Source organism: Rhinatrema bivittatum, chromosome 3 (assembly GCF_901001135.1).
Source record: "Rhinatrema bivittatum chromosome 3, aRhiBiv1.1, whole genome shotgun sequence".
Classification (NCBI taxonomy): Eukaryota; Metazoa; Chordata; class Amphibia; order Gymnophiona; family Rhinatrematidae; genus Rhinatrema; species Rhinatrema bivittatum.
Window position 1 is genome coordinate 226,717,376 of NC_042617.1, and position 14,695 is coordinate 226,732,070.

Below are 14,695 nucleotides of genomic sequence, written 5' to 3' on the forward strand. Positions count from 1 at the left end.
GATCAAGTGGTTTGTATGTGATCACAGAATATTAGTGGAAGCACTTCTACTGGAAACCAAGAATCCTACCAGTGAGTCCAATAACTACAAGGAGCCCTTTCTTCTTTCTGATGTAACCCCTTGGATAAAGCTGAACCGGTAGATGTAGTGTATTTGGATTTTCAGAAGGCGTTTGACAAAGTCCCTCATGAGAGGCTTCTATGGAAACTAAAAAGTCATGGGATAGGAGGTGATGTCCTTTCGTGGATTGCAAACTGGTTAAAAGATAGGAAACAGAGAGTAGGATTAAATGGTCAATTTTCTCAGTGGAAAAGGATAAACAGTGGAGTGCCTCAGGGATCTGTACTTAGACCGGTGCTTTTCAATATATATATAAATGATCTGGAAAAGAATACGATGAGTGAAGTTATCAAATTTGTGGATGACACAAAATTATTCAGAGTAGTTAAATCACAAGCGGAATGTGATACATTACAGAAGGACCTTGCAAGTCTGAAAGATTGGGCATCCAAATGGCAAATGAAATTTAATGTGGACAAGTGCAAGGTTTTGCATATAGGGAAAAATAACCCTTGCTGTAGTTACACAATGTTAGGTTCCATATTAGGAGCTACCACCCAGGAAAAAGATCTAGGCATCATAGTGGATAATACTTTAAAATCATCGGCTCAGTGTGCTGCAGCAGTCAAAATAGCAAACAGAATGTTAGGAATTATAAGGAAGGGAATGGTTAATAAAACGGAAAATGTCATAATGCCTCTATATCGCTCCATGATGAGACCGCACCTTGAATACTGTGTACAATTCTGGTCACCGCATCTCAAAAAAGATATAGTTGCGATGGAGAAGGTACAGAGAAGGGCAACCAAAATGATAAAGGGGATGGAACAGCTCCCCTATAAGGAAAGTCTGAAGAGGTTAGGGCTGTTCAGCTTGGAGAAGAGATGGCTGAGGGGGGATATGATAGAGGTCTTTAAGATCATGAGAGGTCTTGAATGTGTAGATATGATTTGGTTATTTACACTTTCGAATAATAGAAGGACTAGGGGGCATTCCATGAAGTTAGCAAGTAGCACATTTAAGACTAATCGGAGAAAATTTTTTTTCACTCAACGCACAATAAAGCTCTGGAATTTGTTGCCAGAGGATGTTGTTTATGCAGTTAGTGTAGCTGGGTTCAAAAAAGGTTTGGATAAGTTCTTGGAGAAGTCCATTAACGGCTATTAATCAAGTTTACTTAGGGAATAGCCACTGCTATTAATTGCATCAGTAGCATGGGATCTTCTTAGTGTTTGGGTAATTGCCAGGTTCTTTTGGCCTGGTTTGGCCTCTGTTGGAAACAGGATGCTGGGCTTGATGGACCCTTGGTCTGACCCAGCATGGCAATTTCTTATAGAAACATAGAAATGACGGCAGAAGAAGACCAAACGGCCCATCCAGTCTGCCCAGCAAGCTTCACACATTTTTTCTCTCATACTTATCTGTTTCTCTTAGCTCTTGGTTCTATTTCCCTTCCACCCCCACCATTAACGTAGAGAGCAGTGATGGAGCTGCATCCAAGTGAAATATCTAGCTTGATTAGTTAGGGGTAGTAGGGGTAGTAACCACCGCAATAAGCAAGCTACACCCATGCTTATTTGTTTTACCCAGACTATGTTATACAGCCCTTATTGATTGTTTTTCTTCTCCCCTGCCGTTGAAGCAGGGAGCTATGCTTGATATGCGTGAAGTATCAGTGTTTTTTTCTCCCCTGCCATTGAAGCAGAGAGCTATGCTGGATATGCGTGAAGTATCAGTTTTTCTTCTCTCCTGCCGTTGAAGCAGAGAGCTATGCTGGAAATGCGTGATGTATCAGTCTTCTCCCATGCCGTTGAAGCAGAGAGCCATGCTGGATATGCATCGAAAGTGAAGTATCAGGCACATTTGGTTTGGGGTAGTAACCGCCGTAACAAGCCAGCTACTCCCCGCTTTGAGAGTGCGAACCCTTTTTTCTTCTCCCCTGCCGTTGAATCAGAGAGCTCTGCTGGATGTGTGAAGTATCAGTTTTTTCTTCTCCCCTGCCGTTGAAGCAGAGAACTATGCTGTATATGCATTGAAAGTGAAGTATCAGGCTTATTTGGTTTGGGGTAGTAACCGCCGTAACAAGCCAGCTACTCCCCTCTTTGTGAGAGCAAATCCTTTTTTCCGCGTTTTCTCTTGCTGTTGAAGCTTAGAGCGATGTTGGAGTCACAGTAAGCATGTATATGTTTATTGAATAAGGGTATTGTCTCCTGGCAGTAGCCATCATTCTGGCGAGTCACCCACTCTTCATTGGCGGCCTCTTGACTTTATGGATCCACAGTGTTTATCCCACGCCTCTTTGAAGCCCTTCACAGTTCAGGTCTTCACCACTAGGGATGTGAATCGTTTTTCAACGATTAAAATTATCGTCCGATAATGTTTATATCGTCTTAAATCATTATAGAACACGATACAATAGAAATTCTAACGATTTATCGTTAAAAATCGTTAAATCGTGTTAGTGCGCACTAACTCGAGTTAGTGCGCACTAACTCCCCGTTAGTGCGCACTAACTCGATTTAGTGCGCACTAACTGAAAATGATACAAATAAACACTTTCCAGGTCACTGAAGGTCAGTTAGGAATGAATATGTGTTCCTATTGGCTGGCTGCCCTCTTATCTATTGATGTTACCAAGGTTACCACTGAGGTGATGGTTGGGGGGATGGGAAATGGAACTGGAAACTAACGAACACCAACAGAAAATGAAACAAAGTGTTCACACTTCCCAGGTCAGTAAAGGTCACTTAGGAATGAATATGTATGTATGTATTCCTATTGGCTGGCTGTGCTCTTATCTATTGATGTTACCAATATGGTTGGGGGGATGTGAAATGGAAACAGTTGGAAGCTTGACAAAAAAAGTAATGTAATGATCAGCACTCACGTGACTAGAACTTGTTTGTTTATTATTTTTGTTAGCAGGCACCTGAAATGCTAGTGCATGTTGAATTTGCCAATCACTGTGCATTTTAGAAAGGTGGTCCTGGCTGGACATGTACACAGTTCAAATATATGTAATTGATTGTTGGTAAGTGTATTTTTTAAGTAGCCACACTGGCACCAGTATGTTTACTTTTCCTCCTACTTAACTCACTAGCTCAGCTTTGTAAGAAGGGCTTCTCTGCTTGTGTGTTGTTTTTGTTTGGTGTGAGGAGAGCAGAAACATCAGATCTTTATTCAATCTACTACAGTCATCTCTTACAGTGCCCTATCCCTATTAATACCAGGAGTGTTGTGATCTTCCTGCACACAGTGCCCTAACCCTGATACCAGTCTGAGACAGCTCCCTCCCTGCATTACTAGTGAGAGGCTGGCTTCACAGACAGGGGGGAGCTGCCTGACCCTCACTCCTGACTTCCCCCATGTCCCAGCTAGTGAATGGTGTGTGGGTGAGGGGGGGGGGGAGGATGGTGAAGTCTGAGACAGCTCCCTCCCTGCATTACTAGTGAGAGGCTGGCTTCACAGACAGGGGGGAGCTGCCTGACCCTCACTCCTGACTTCCCCCATGTCCCAGCTAGTGAATGGTGTGTGGGTGAGGGGGGGGGGGGGGAGGATGGTGAAGTCTGAGACAGCTCCCTGCATTACTAGTGAGAGGCTGGCTTCACAGACAGGGGGGAGCTGCCTGACCCTCACTCCTGACTTCCCCCATGTCCCAGCTAGTGAATGGTGTGTGGGTGAGGGGGGGGGGGAGGATGGTGAAGTCTGAGACAGCTCCCTCCCTGCATTACTAGTGAGAGGCTGGCTTCACAGACAGGGGGGAGCTGCCTGTCCCTCACTCCTGACTTCCCCCATGTCCCAGCTAGTGAATGGTGTGTGGGTGAGGGGGGGGGGGTGGATGGTGAAGTCTGAGACAGCTCCCTCCCTGCATTACTAGTGAGAGGCTGGCTTCACAGACAGGGGGGAGCTGCCTGACCCTCACTCCTCCGGGGTATTGTGATCTTCCTGCACACAGTGCCCTATCCCTGATACCAGGGGTGTTGTGATCTTCCTGCATGCAGTGCCCTATCCCTATTAATACCAGGAGTGTTGTGATCTTTCTGCATGCAGTGCCCTATCCCTATTAATACCAGGAGTGTTGTGATCTTCCTGCACGCAGTGCCCTATCCCTGATATCGGGATGTGTGCAAGAAGATCACAACACCCCCGGTATCAGGAATAGGGCACTGTGTGCAGGAAGATCACAACACCCCCAGTATCAGGAATAGGGCACTGTGTGCAGGAAGATCACAACACCCCTGGTATTAGGGATAGGGCACTGTGTGCAGGAAGATCACAACACTCCTGGTATTAATAGGGATAGGGCACTGTGTGCAGGAAGATCACAATACCCCTGGTATCAGGGTTAGGGCACAAGTTCTAGTCACATTGACTGATCACATTACTTGTTTTGTCAAGCTACCAACTGTTTCCATTTCCCATCCCCCATATACTGTCAGTAGGAAACTTGGTAACATGAATAAATAAGAGGGCAGCCAATAGGAATACATATTCATTCCTAAACTGACCTTAACTGACCTGAAAAGTGTCAAATTGTATCATTTTCAGTTAGTGCGCACTAACTCCCATTAGTGCGCACTAATCGGAAAAAACGATTTTTAACGATTTTTTAACTAAAAAATCGTGCCTAAGACGATTTTCTTGCCCTGCCACACGATTTCTATCGTTAAGACGATATGGAAAACGATTCACATCCCTATTCACCACATCCTCCGGAAGGGCATTCCAGGCATCCACCACCCTCTCCGTGAAGAAATACTTCCTGACATTGGTTCTGAATCTTCCTCCCTGGAGCTTCAAATCGTGACCCCTGGTTCTGCTGATTTTTTTCCTACGGAAAAGGTTTGTCGTTGTCTTTGGATCATTAAAACCTTTCAAGTATCTGAAAGTCTGTATCATATCACCTCTGCTCCTCCTTTCCTCCAGGGTGTACATATTTAGATTCTTCAATCTCTCCTCGTACGTCATCCGATGAAGATCCTCCACCTTCCTGGTCGCCCTTCTCTGTACCGCTTCCATCTTGTCTTTGTCTTTTTGTAGATACGGTCTCCAGAACTGAACACAGTACTCCAGGTGAGGCCTCACCAAGGACCTATACAAGGGGATAATCACTTCCCTTTTCTTACTCGATATTCCTCTCTCTATGCAGCCCAGCATTCTTCTGGCTTTTGCTATCGCCTTGTCGCATTGTTTCGCAGACTTCATATCATTAGACACTATCACCCCAAGGTCCCTCTCCTGCTCCGTGCACATCAGCCTTCCCCCCCCCCATCAAATACAGTTCATTCGGATTTTCACTCCCCATATGCATGACTTTGCACTTCTTGGCATTGAATCTCAGCTGCCATATCTTTGACCACTCTTCCAGTTTCCTTAAATCCCGTCTCATTCTCTCCACTCCTTCCGGCGTGTCCACTCTGTTGCAGATCTTAGTGTCATCCGTAAAAAGACAAACCTTACCTTATATCCCGTCCGCAATGTCGCTCACAAAGATATTGAACAGGACCGGTCCCAACACCGATCCTTGCGGTACACCACTTAAAACTGCTCTCTCTTCAGAGAAAGTACCATTTACCATCACACATTGTCTTCTGTCCGTCAACCAATTTTCAATCCAGGTCACCACCTCGGCACTCACTCCCAAGCTTCTCGTTTTATTCACCAGTCTCCTGTGCGGAACCGTATCAAAAGCTTTGCTGAAATCCAAGTAGATGACATCGAGTGTTCTTCCTTGATCCAATTCCTTGGTTACCCAGTCAAAAAAGTCAATCAGATTTGTCTGACAGGATCTTCCCCTGGTGAATCCATGTTGCCTCTGGTACATCAATTCTCCGGACTGTAGATATTTCATTATTCTCTCTTTCAGCAGTGATTCCATTACTTTTCCCACCACTGAAGTGAGGCTAACCGGTCTGTAGTTACCAGCCTCCTCTCTGTTCCCACTCTTGTGAAGCGGGACCACCACCGCTCTTCTCCAATCTTTCGGCACCACTCCTGTTTCTAGGGATCTATTGAACAGGTCACACAGTGGACCCGCCAGAACATCTCTGAGCTCCCTCAGTATCCTTGGATGAATCCCATCAGGCCCCATGGCTTTGTCCACTTTCAGATTCTTTAGCTCTTCCCATACATTTTCTACTGTAAAAGGATTATCATCTATTCCACTTCCCTCCAGTTTCTTGTTGTGTAGAGATGGTCCTTCTCCAGGGTCTTCTTTAGTGAACACAGAACTGAAGTATTCGTTTAATATTTCTGCCATTTCTTCGTCTCTCTCCACACATTGATCATTACCACCTTTTAATTTCACAATACCACTATGGACTTTTCTCTTTTCGCTGATGTATCTGAAAAATGTTTTGTCACCATTTTTATCTCCTTGGCAATCCTCTCTTCCGCTTGACTTTTTGCCAACTTGATTAATTTCTTTGTCTCCCTCAGTTGTATTAAATATTCTTCTTTATGTTCCTCCCTTTGGGATCTTTTATATTTCTTGAATGCTGTTCTTTTAGCTTTAATTTTGTCAGCTACCTCCTTTGAGAACCAGATAGGTTTCAATTTTCTTTTGCTTTTCTTTACATTTCTAACATATAGAGTAGTTGCCTTGGTGATTGCTCCTTTTAGATTGGTCCACTGCTGCTCCACATCTCTCTCGTTCTCCCATCCTTTTAGTTCTACCTCCAGGTACTTCCCCATTTCCTCAAAGTCTGTGTTTTTGAACTGCAAAACTTGGGTCTTTGTGGTTTTTTTCCCTATTCTTTTAGTGATATTAAACCATACCGTTTGATGATCACTGGTGCTGAGGTGGGTGCCCACCTGAACATCGGAGACATTATCTCCATTAGTGAGCACTAAGTCGAGTATAGCTCCTTCTCTCGTGGGTTCCAACACCATTTGTTTGAACAAAGATACTTGCATGGCATCCACTATCGCTCTACTATTTTTAGTTTCTGCAGATGGGATTTTCCAGTCTACATCTGGCATATTAAAGTCACCCATGAATACCACGTCTCCCTTCTTACCTATCTTATGGATGTCTTCAACCAGATCTCTGTCCAGCTCTTCCTTTTGGTTTGGAGGCCTGTAAACCACTCCAATATAAATGGATGCTCCGTCATCTTTTTTTAGGTCGACCCATAGTGCTTCTTCCTTGCCCCAACTTCCTTGCAGCTCAGATGCTTGGATGTTGTTTCTGACATAAAGAGCCACACCTCCCCCTTTTCTATCCTCTCTGTCCTTCCTTAACAAGTTATAGCCTGGTATTGTTGTATCCCAATCATGAGATTCTGTGAACCATGTCTCTGTGATAGCAACAATCTCCAATTCTGAGTCAGTCATTAGGGCCTGCAGATCTGGGATTTTATTTCCCAAACTATGAGCATTTGTGGTCATAGCCTTCCAGGTACTCTCTTTAAGGTTATTGCTTTTCCTGGACTCCTTATGAGACTCTATTTGAGATTTGTTATTCACTTCACTCTTTCCTTTTGCAGTTGTGCCACTGTTGACAGAGTTGTCCCTCTCAATTAGATTTTTCTTTTGTTTATGGATCTTGAAATTCTGCATGCATTGTGTTTGTTTTCTCTTTTCTGGTAACACTTCAAAGTTTATCTCAAGAACTTCTTCAGTTTTTAATATAGAGAAGGCTTGTTGTTCTTTTTGCATTTGGTACATTGTGTGTCTCCTCATCACAGGTCTAATTCTACCAGAGCCCACTGTAATCCTGGATATTAAAGAATTTCTTAATGACCTGTTTGAGTGGGAGGGTGTATCTGTTGGCTGTCCATCTGTCAAGAATGGGTGACTGTGGGTCCTACCTGAGCCTAATGAATCACTTTTTCTTGACTTCTGGTTTTTCTGTGATGTTGGGGAATTATTTTCTGAGTAATGCAATGTGGGTGTAATTCTTGTAATTTAAGCTAATTGAGCTTTAACCTCAGTCAGCTCCTTTTTCAAGGAAGAGAGTTGTGCACAAATTGGGCAAGCTCTAAGTTTCCAGATGCTTTCCCTCAGAATAAAGGCTCCACAGCAGTTACATTGGATAGTCCTCATTTTGGTAAGTTTTGATTTTTGATGAATAGCAATTATGGAAATACTAATTTACCTTGTTGCCATTTATGTATCTAGGCAGGTTATATAAGAAACACAAACCTAGGGGTGGGAGGGTGTTAAACAGTTACAGCAGACTAACAGCACTCCCAACTTTCTATTTCAGTTGTGCTTCTTTTTACACACTGTTTGTTTGTTTTTTTACAGTTACCTGCCCTGCCCTGGAAGCCCCACAGCATGGACAAAAGTTTGGTACAAAGTATGCTGTAGACCATGAAGTTCATTTCACTTGTAGCCCTGGATTTCAACTTATTGGCCCAAGTAGCAGAGTGTGTCAGCTCAATGGCAGCTGGACAGGGGAAGATCCTCAGTGCAAAGGTACTTTAATAGCCATATTATTAATTCAATTTTTATTCCAATACACTTTACCATATAACACTTTAAACAAATCAATGTGGCCACCTTGGGGGGATAGAGGAGAAGGAAAAGGAGTGGTGGTGGTGGTGGTAGAGTGTGAATCCAATATCCAAACCAGCCTGTTCCCACAACTACAAGTATATGTCTATACAGAGTATAAATATTTTTTGCTTTAAAAGAAACATGCATACTAAAGTGTATGCAGTGTTTTAGAAATACATATCACAAGTTATATTTTCTCTCTAATCAATTAAAATTTCTACATTTCAAAATTTTAGAAATAATTCATGTTGCTCTAGTTATGATTGTCCAATCCGGAAGTGGATCCTTGGGCCGACCGTCGGGAAGGACGGACGAGAGGCAGAACTCGATGATACAGACAAAGCTTCACCTGGAAACCCGTGATCCCTCCAGGGGAGCTGTGGAGACCCGGGTTGCTAGGACTTAGGAGTCTTCACCCTGGAAGCCCGAGGTTCCCCCAGGAGGAGCCCGTAGGGACCCGGGCCGCTGGGACTTAGGAGAGGGCTGAAGAACCCACGGAAGAAGACACGGTCCGGAGTCAGGGCAGGTGGCAAGCAGGCAGAGTAGAGGTCACTAGCTGAGGTCAAGGCAGGCGGCAAGCAGGCAGAGTAGAGGTCACATGCTGAGGTCAAGGCAGGCGGCAAGCAGGCAGAGTAGAGGTCACAAGCTGAGGTCAAGGCAGGCGGCAGACAGACGAATCAGAATCAGGCAGGCAAGGATCAGGAACCAGGCAGACAGACGAACCGGAATCAGGCAGGCAAGGATCAGGAACCAGGCAGACAGACGAACCGGAATCAGGCAGGCAAAGATCAGGAACCAGGTAAGCAGACGATCCGACGGGCAACTAGAACTCCGCAGAGAGACCTCGTTGCAAGGCAAGTTGGAAAGCTGAAAGCCTGGTTAAAATACCCTAGCCAGCGTCTGACGTCAGAGGAGGCGTGTCTGCACATCCGGGTGCAGACGCCTCAAAACGCGGGCCTATGCGCGCGCGCATTCCCCCGATGGGGGGAGGAGTCCCCGGCGGCGTCTCCACGAGGAGACGCCGCTGCCATGCGGCCCGGGAGGCCAGGAACCCGGCGGTTCACGGCGCGGCAGAGGAAGGTAGGCGCCCGGTCACTACCCTAGTGACCGGGATCGTAACAGTACCCCCTCCTTTACGCCCCCTCCGTAGAGGATCGGCCCTTCTGGGATTGTCCTGATGGAATTGGGTCAACAGGGATTTGTCCAAAATGTTTTGAGCAGGTTCCCAAGAGTCCTCCTCAGAGCCACAGCCTTCCCAGGACAACAAATACTCCCACCGGCGATTGTGAAAGCGGACATCACGTACCTCGTGTACTTGATAAACCGGGTCCTCAGGAGATGAAGCTGAGAGATCATCAGGAGTGAGTTGATGAAAACGGGAGTGCACAACTGGCTTCAGGAGTGACACATGAAACACATTATGGATGCGCAGTGAAGATGGGAGACGGAGTCTGTAGGACACCAATCCTATCCGTTCTGCCACCGGGAATGGACCACAAAACTTGGGAGCCAACTTGCATGAATGACCAGGGAAATGCAGATTTTTGGTACTTAGCCATACCTTAGTCCCGGGCAGTAAGGCTGGAGCAGGACGTCGATGACGATTCGCTGTTGTCTGTGCTTTCTGTGCTGCTGAAGACAGTCGAGGTTGAAGCGCTGTCCAGAGGTGATGAAGTTGAGCGGCGACAGACTGAGCCGCAGGTGAAGTCACCTCCACGGGAAGTGGAACAGGAGGCCTGAGATGCCGGCCGAAGACTGTTTGAAATGGAGATTGGCCAGTGACGGAATGTTCGTGATTATTATATGCAAATTCAGCCCAAGGCAGTAAGGAAACCCAATTATCTCTTTTCTCAGAAATGAAGCTGCGAAGAAAGGTCTTGAGGGACCGATTCATTCTTTCGGTTTGTCCATTACTTTGGGGGTGGAAAGCCGTAGAGAGATTCAACTGGACTCCAAATTTTTTACAAAGAGCTCGCCAGTAGCGAGCTGTAAACTGGGGCCCTCGGTCGGAGACAATGCTTTGTGGAAGACCATGGCCTCGAAAGATGTGTTGTATAAAAAGATTTGCCAATTCTGGCGCTGTAGGAAGTTTATCCAGAGGTACCAAATGCACCATTTTAGAAAAACGGTCCACAATTACCCAAATCACCGTCTTACCCTCAGAAGGAGGTAGAACTACCACAAAGTCTGTGGCAATGTGCGTCCATGGTTCTGTTGCAATTGGCAAGGGTTGCAGAAGACCCCAGGGCCGTCCTGTGAGAGGCTTCTGTCTGGCACATACTGGGCAGGATGCCACATATTCCTGTACGTCTTGCCGCACCCGAGGCCACCAGTAGAACCGGTTCAAGAGAGTTAACGCTCTTTCTTGACCGGCATGACCTCCTGTAAGTGAGTCGTGAGCCCACTCCAGGACCTTCCTTCGATCTCATCGAGACACTACCACTCTCCCTTGCGTGGATATACTGGTGCTGGCAAGAGAGATCCTGGCCGGGTCAATAATGTATTGTGGAGAATCCTCTTTTTCCTCGAGGATAGTATTTCGGGACAGGGCATCGGCCCAAACGTTCTTAGAAGCTGGTCGGTATTTTAGAACAAAATCAAACCGGCTAAAGAACAGAGACCACCTAGCTTGCCTGGGATTGAGGCGCTGAGCTTGCGAAAGGAACTCCAAATTTTTATGATCGGTGTAAACCGTGACCTGATGTTGAGCTCCCTCCAGCCATTGCCTCCATGCTTCAAAAGCTAACTTGATGGCGAGTAGCTCCTTATCGCCTATACCGTAGTTACTCTCGGCAGGAGTGAATTTTTTAGAAAAGTAGGAGCATGGCAGTAAATTCCCCGAAGGGCATCATCACGCCACCCCACCTCCAGTGCGAGTGTGCGGAATTCCAAGGCGTATTCCGCCAATGTGCGTGCTCCCTGTCGGATCTGCAGTAATTCAGACATTGCCGAGGTCTGGCGAGCAGGCTCGTCGAAAGCGGCCCGGAAACTAGCCACAAAGAGATCCAGATTTGAGAGTGTGACGTCGTTCTTTTCCCACATAGGCGATGCCCAGTTCAAGGCCTTGCCATCCAGCAAGGAGAAGATGTATGCTACCTTGACAGAGTCGGTAGGAAACTGGCTGGGGAATAAAGCGAACCATACATAACATTGATTGAGAAATCCACGGCAGGCCTTGGCGTCTCCTGCGTAACATGAAGGAGCAGGCAGCTGTGTAGGAGTCTGGAACGTGACAACCGGAGCAGGTACAGGAACTGGAACCTGCGCAGGAGGCTCGGCATCCATGCGAGTAGCCATGCGCTCTACCGTGGCTACTAATGAGTCCAACACCTGTTGCTGCTGTACCAGGCGTTGCGCAAGCCCCGGAATGGCCTGGAGACCAGCGAGATCTGCCAGATCCATGACCTTGCAAACTGTTATGATTGTCCAATCCGGAAGTGGATCCTTGGGCCGACCGTCGGGAAGGACGGACGGGAGGCAGAACTCGATGATACAGACGAAGCTTCACCTGGAAACCCGTGATCCCTCCAGGGGAGCTGTGGAGACCCGGGTTGCTAGGACTTAGGAGTCTTCACCCTGGAAGCCCGAGGTCCCCCCAGGAGGAGCCCGTAGGGACCCGGGCCGCTGGGACTTAGGAGAGGGCTGAAGAACCCACGGAAGAAGACACGGTCCGGAGTCAGGGCAGGCGGCAAGCAGGCAGAGTAGAGGTCACTAGCTGAGGTCAAGGCAGGCGGCAAGCAGGCAGAGTAGAGGTCACAAGCTGAGATCAAGGCAGGCGGCAGACAGACGAATCAGAATCAGGCAGGCAAGGATCAGGAACCAGGCAGACAGACGAACCGGAATCAGGCAGGCAAGGATCAGGAACCAGGCAGACAGACGAACCGGAATCAGGCAGGCAAAGATCAGGAACCAGGTAAGCAGACGATCCGACGGGCAACTAGAACTCCGCAGAGAGACCTCGTTGCAAGGCAAGTTGGAAAGCTGAAAGCCTGGTTAAAATACCCTAGCCGGCGTCTGACGTCAGAGGAGGCGTGTCTGCACATCCGGGTGCAAACGCCTCAAAACGCGGGCCTATGCGCGCGCGTTCCCCCGATGGGGGGAGGAGTCCCCGGCGGCGTCTCCACGAGGAGACGCCGCTGCCATGCGGCCCGGGAGGCCAGGAACCCGGCGGTTCGCGGCACGGCAGAGAAAGGTAGGCGCCCGTCACTACCCTAGTGACCGGGATCGTAACAGCTCTTCAGTGTCTTGACTCTTCATAACCACAAGAGGTAACTGCAACTGGTCTCACTATGCAGTGATATAATAAATTATAATCAGACTGAGGTCTGGTATCTTTTAATTGATAGGTTTTAGTGTAGTAACATCTACTGTAATCTTTTTTGTCAGTAATTAGGGATGTGAATCGTTTTTCAACGATTAAAATTATCGTCCGATAATGTTAATATCGTCTTAAATCGTTATAGAACACAATACAATAGAAATTCTAACGATTTATCGTTAAAAATCGTTAAATCGTGTTAGTGCGCACTAACAGAAAATGATACAAATTGACACTTTCCAGGTCAGTAAAGGTCAGTTAGGAATGAATATGTGTTCCTATTGGCTGGCTGCCCTCTTATCTATTGATATTAACCAGGTTCCCACTGAGGTGATGGTTGGGGGGATGGGAAATGGAAATGGAAACTCAGGAACACTAACAGAAAATGATACAAATTATTGACACTTTCCATGTCAGTAAAGGTCAGTTAGGAATGAATATGTATTCCTATTGGCTGGCTGCCTTCTTATCTATTGATGTTACCAAGGTTCCAACTGAGGTGATGGTTGGGGGGATGGGAATGGAAACTGTTGGTAGTAGACAAAAAAAGTAATGTGATCAGTCAATATGACTAGAACCTGTGCCCTATTCCTGATACCAGGGGTGTTGTGATCTTCCTGCACTCAGTGCCCTATCCCTGATACCAGTCTGAGACAGCTCCCTCCCTGCATTACTAGTGAGAGGCTGGCTTCACAGACAGGGAGGAGCTGCCTGACCCTCACTCCTGACTTCCCCCATGTCCCAGCCAGTGAATGGTGTGTGGGTGAGGGGGGGGGGGGGGGGGGGGAGGATGGTGACGTCTGAGACAGCTCCCTCCCTGCATTACTAGTGAGAGGCTGGCTTCACAGACAGGGGGGAGCTGCCTGACCCTCACTCCTGACTTCCCCCATGTCCCAGCCAGTGAATGGTGTGTGGGTGAGGGGGAGGAGGATGGTGAAGTCTGAGACAGCTCCCTCCCTGCATTACTAGTGAGAGGCTGGCTTCACAGACAGGGGGGAGCTGCCTGACCCTCACTCCTGACTTCTCCCATGTCCCAGCCAGTGAATGGTGTGTGGGTGAGGGGGGGGGAGGATGGTGAAGTCTGAGACAGCTCCCTCCTTGCATTACTAGTGAGAGGCTGGCTTCACAGACAGGGGGGGAGCTGCCTGACCCTCACTCCTGACTTCCCCCATGTCCCAGCCAGTGAATGGTGTGTGCGTGAGGGGGGGGGGGGGGGAGGATGGTGAAGTCTGAGACAGCTCCCTCCCTGCATTACTAGTGAGAGGATGGCTTCACAGACAGGGGGGAGCTGCCTGACCCTCACTCCTGACTTCCCCCATGTCCCAGCCAGTGAATGGTGTGTGGGTGAGGTGGGGGGGAGGATGGTGAAGTCTGAGACAGCTCCCTCCCTGCATTACTAGTGAGAGGCTGGCTTCACAGACAGGGGGGAGCTGCCTGACCCTCACTCCTGACTTCCCCCATGTCCCAGCCAGTGAATGGTGTGTGGGTGAGGGGGGGGAGGATGGTGAAGTCTGAGACAGCTCCCTCCCTGAATTACTAGTGAGAGGCTGGCTTCACAGACAGGGGGGAGCTGCCTGACCCTCACTCCTGACTTCCCCCATGTCCCAGCCAGTGAATGGTGTGTGGGTGAGGGGGGGGGGGGAGGATGGTGAAGTCTGAGACAGCTCCCTCCCTGCATTACTAGTGAGAGGCTGGCTTCACAGACAGGGGGGAGCTGCCTGACCCTCACTCCTGACTTCCCCCATGTCCCAGCCAGTGAATGGTGTGGGGGTGAGGGGGGGGGGAGGATGGTGAAGTCTGAGACAGCTCCCTCCC

The 14,695-nt window shown here is 47.8% G+C and overlaps 1 protein-coding gene across 1 annotated transcript in view; it reads left to right on the plus strand.

Moving 5' to 3' along the window:
* Nucleotides 1–14,695, plus strand: part of FBLN7 (fibulin 7) — a 459,875-nt gene that overhangs the window by 198,438 nt on the left and 246,742 nt on the right. The window contains exon 3 of the mRNA XM_029594265.1: nt 8,311–8,481. Within this exon, the coding sequence (XP_029450125.1) occupies nt 8,311–8,481 (171 nt within the window). The remainder of the gene's footprint in view (nt 1–8,310; nt 8,482–14,695) is intronic.